Genomic DNA, 3,336 nt, shown 5'->3' with positions numbered 1-3,336 from the left:
CACAGCCACTCAGCACTATGGAGGGAATGCGGATTTCTGACCATAAGGGATCCCCAGTGGTCAACGCTTCCCTTATTGCAAACTCCTGGAGGCCCTCCAGCTTCCTAAAGAAGTAGCAATTATCCATTGCAGGGGTCATCAACTCCCATCCAACCCAATAGCACAAGGTAACTCGAAGGCCGATTCCGTGGCCCGAGAGCTTACAAAAGGGGATCCTCCAAGTCCACTCCTATTTTTTACCAGTCCTACCCAACCCACATATACTCCGCATGAGGAAGCTGCCTTACTATCAAAAGGGGGACACAAAGACAACAAAGGATGGATTTTTATAGACAACAAAATTGCCCTACCTCTGGCCCAAGCAGCCAGCCTCCTATCAGACATCCATAAATCCTTACACATTGGTCCAAAAGCAATGTTCCGTTTTTTGGACCCCCTCTTTCATCTGCCAGGACTTAGAGAGGCCATCTCAAAGACTCACATGGCCTGCCAAACCTGCGCATCCGTCTCCCCACAAGGAGGCCTACGGCCCCGAATTCCTACACACCAGATGCGTGGACATCAGCCTGGTGAAGACTGGCAGATCGACTTTACCCATATGCCCCGCTGCAAAAGCTTCCGATATCTGCTCACTCTCATTGACACCTTTTCAGGTTGGATCGAGGCCTATCCAACAACTCGAGAAATGGCAGACACAGTCGCCACCATCCTGCTTCAACACATCATCCCCCGATTTGGTCTGCCAGTCTCCATTCAGTCAGATAACGGACCCGCCTTTGTCTCTCAGGTGGTTCAACAGGTGTCAGAGGCTCTCCAGATCACCTGGAAACTCCACATCCCCTACCACCCCAATCATCTGGTAAGGTTGAACGCGCCAATGGAATCTTAAAAGACCACCTCACCAAATTGTCCCTTGAGGTCCGTGTCTCATGGCCCGACCTGCTTCCTCTAGCCCTTACCCGAATCCGAGCCTCACCTCGGACTCCTACTGGCCTCAGTCCATTTGAACTACTTTACGGCCGCCCTTTCCTCCTTCACGACCTACCAACCCAGAGTCCACCCCTAGCCTCCTACCTTCCCTACCTCTCCCTGCTTTGCCGTCTTCTCCGCGAACACACTGACCGTCATCTACCGACAGTGGCTGTCTCTGAAACTTCCTCTCTCCCTCTACAACCCGGCGATAGCGTCCTCCTCAAAGAATTACACCCTCAATCTCTCAAGCCACGGTGGACAGGCCCCCATACAGTGATCCTCACCACTCCCACGGCAGCTAAACTCTTGAGACACCCTTCCTGGTACCATGTTTCCCGCCTTAAAATGGCCCCAACTCCAGAGACTTGGACGGCCCTACCACTGGGTCCCACGAGACTACGGCTTGTCCGTCACCCTGTCTCTCCTCCTGCTGCTCCTCCTGCCACCCAGGACTCACCAGATGTCCCTATGGCGCTTCCATGTCCACGGGACATGGCAAGATAAAGGTCGGACCCACACCCGAGTCCTGGGCACGAGAGACTGCCAACCAGATGGGTGCCAGGCCTTGGTAACAGTCCAGATCCCCATCTCTAACATAGAAGGTGTTCCCCTGGGATGGTCCACCCCCGCTGTCTGCTTCACTTACGATCAGACCCGAGACTACTGTCAATGGTGGAATGAGACCTATGGGGGGTGCCCCCATCACTCATGTAACATCCATGTGGCAAAACTAGATACCAGGAGCTCGCTCCGACAATCCCACCTGCTCACCAGAAATGGCAAGGGTCAATTATTCATCAACATCAAAGATCCCTGGAACACAAGATGGGTAAAAGGGGTACAAGGAAAAACCTACCGATGGGCAACTGATGCCTACCCCGTGGGCTTTATCAGGGTCTTTCGCTCATATATCAGTTTGATTCCCAAAGTTATCCAACAGTTGAGCGAACAAGCCACTGCCATCCAGGAAACAGAACAAGCCCTAAGACACCAACTACCTCACCCCAAACACAAAGAGGATCCTTTTTCTTGGTTGACCCTCGTCCGTCAAGCAGTACAGATACTCAACCACACAGGAATAGGTAACATCTCCGACTGCTTTCTATGTGCCTCGCCTGGCCGGCCACCCTTGGCTGCTGTCCCACTCGACCAGCCCTTCAATTCTACTTCCCACACCTCCCAAAACCCACCTTTTTCTCCGTTAAAAGTCCCCATATTCCTTGATTCAAAAAATCTCACCATTTGTTATGGCAGCCGCCCAAATCTAGCTGATACTGGGTTTCTTTGCAACTCATCCCTCACGGTAAGCACATCAATTAAAGCACCACCAGGCACGTTTTTGTGGTGCAATGGTTCCCTCACAAAAGAGATCAATTCTTCCTCCCCCTTCCCATGTATCCCCGTTACTCTCGTCCCACAACTCACACTGTATAGCCAAGCCGAATTTTCCTCGCTAATCACGCCGCCCTTTACCCGACGAAAAAGAGCTATCTTTCTTCCTCTGGTCGCAGGCATCTCTCTCGCCTCCTCCCTGGTCGCTGCAGGCCTCGAGGGGGGAGCTCTAACACATAGTGTTTCAACATCCCGCGACTTAGAACATAAGCTCCAGCTAGCCATTGAAGCCTCCGCCGGCTCCATCTCCTCTCTCCAGCACCAAATCACCTCCATAGCCCAAGTCGCTCCCCAGAATCAACGAGCCCTGGATCTCCTGACGGCCGACAAAGGAGGTACCTGCCTCTTCCTACAGGAGGAATGCTGCTATTACATCAATGAAACAGAACTCGTCGAAGACAACGTAAAAGCCCTCCATCGCTTAAGAGAAGAACTCCAATGCAAACACCAACAGTCCGCCTCCCCAATTCCCGATTGGTGGCGATCCACCCTCTATACCTGGCTAACACCAATCTTAGGCCCCTTAATTCTCATCTGTATCTTGCTCATGTTTGCTCCCTGTTTTCTTAGGTTCCTTCGCAGGTGCATGGAGGAAGTCTCTCGGGTGGCCACAAATCAAATGCTCCTCGGTCCTTACACCTTGCTTCCTACAGAACCCCCCACTGGTCTCCCCTAAGCCTCGGACCTCTGGTCGCCCGACTCCCCTTTCGACGCCCCCATTCAGCATGAAGTAGCCAGAGATCAGAACGCCGCCCCATTACACCAAAGATGTCGGGATGTAAGGCCAACTGTCCCAAGGCAGGGGAACACAATCAGATTCACAGGTTGCATCAGAACAAAATTCTCCGGACCACCCAGTTCCAGAAACTGCCCTGGAGACATTCCGGACCCCCCAGTTCCAGAAACTGACCTGGGGACCTTGAAACCAGCCCAGCCTTCCCGCCTTTCGAGGGGCGGGACTAACGGTCCCCC

The 3,336-nt window shown here is 52.9% G+C and overlaps 1 protein-coding gene across 1 annotated transcript; it reads left to right on the top strand.

The window, feature by feature from the left end:
- The first annotated feature begins 1,300 nt into the window (after positions 1-1,300).
- Positions 1,301-3,040, top strand: LOC117310326 (endogenous retrovirus group FC1 Env polyprotein-like). Its single transcript, XM_033849739.1, has one exon. The coding sequence runs from the start codon at positions 1,301-1,303 to the stop codon at positions 3,038-3,040; it is 1,740 nt and encodes a 579-aa protein (XP_033705630.1).
- Positions 3,041-3,336: the final 296 nt, after the last annotated feature.

Source organism: Tursiops truncatus, chromosome 2 (assembly GCF_011762595.2).
Source record: "Tursiops truncatus isolate mTurTru1 chromosome 2, mTurTru1.mat.Y, whole genome shotgun sequence".
Classification (NCBI taxonomy): domain Eukaryota; kingdom Metazoa; phylum Chordata; class Mammalia; order Artiodactyla; family Delphinidae; genus Tursiops; species Tursiops truncatus.
This window is presented reverse-complemented; position numbering and strand designations above follow the sequence as displayed.

Bases quoted from the DNA above. Each gene is read 5' to 3' on its own strand.
- LOC117310326 (XM_033849739.1), top strand. From the start codon at position 1,301: ATGTTTCCCGCCTTAAAATGGCCCCAACTCCAGAGACTTGGACGGCCC.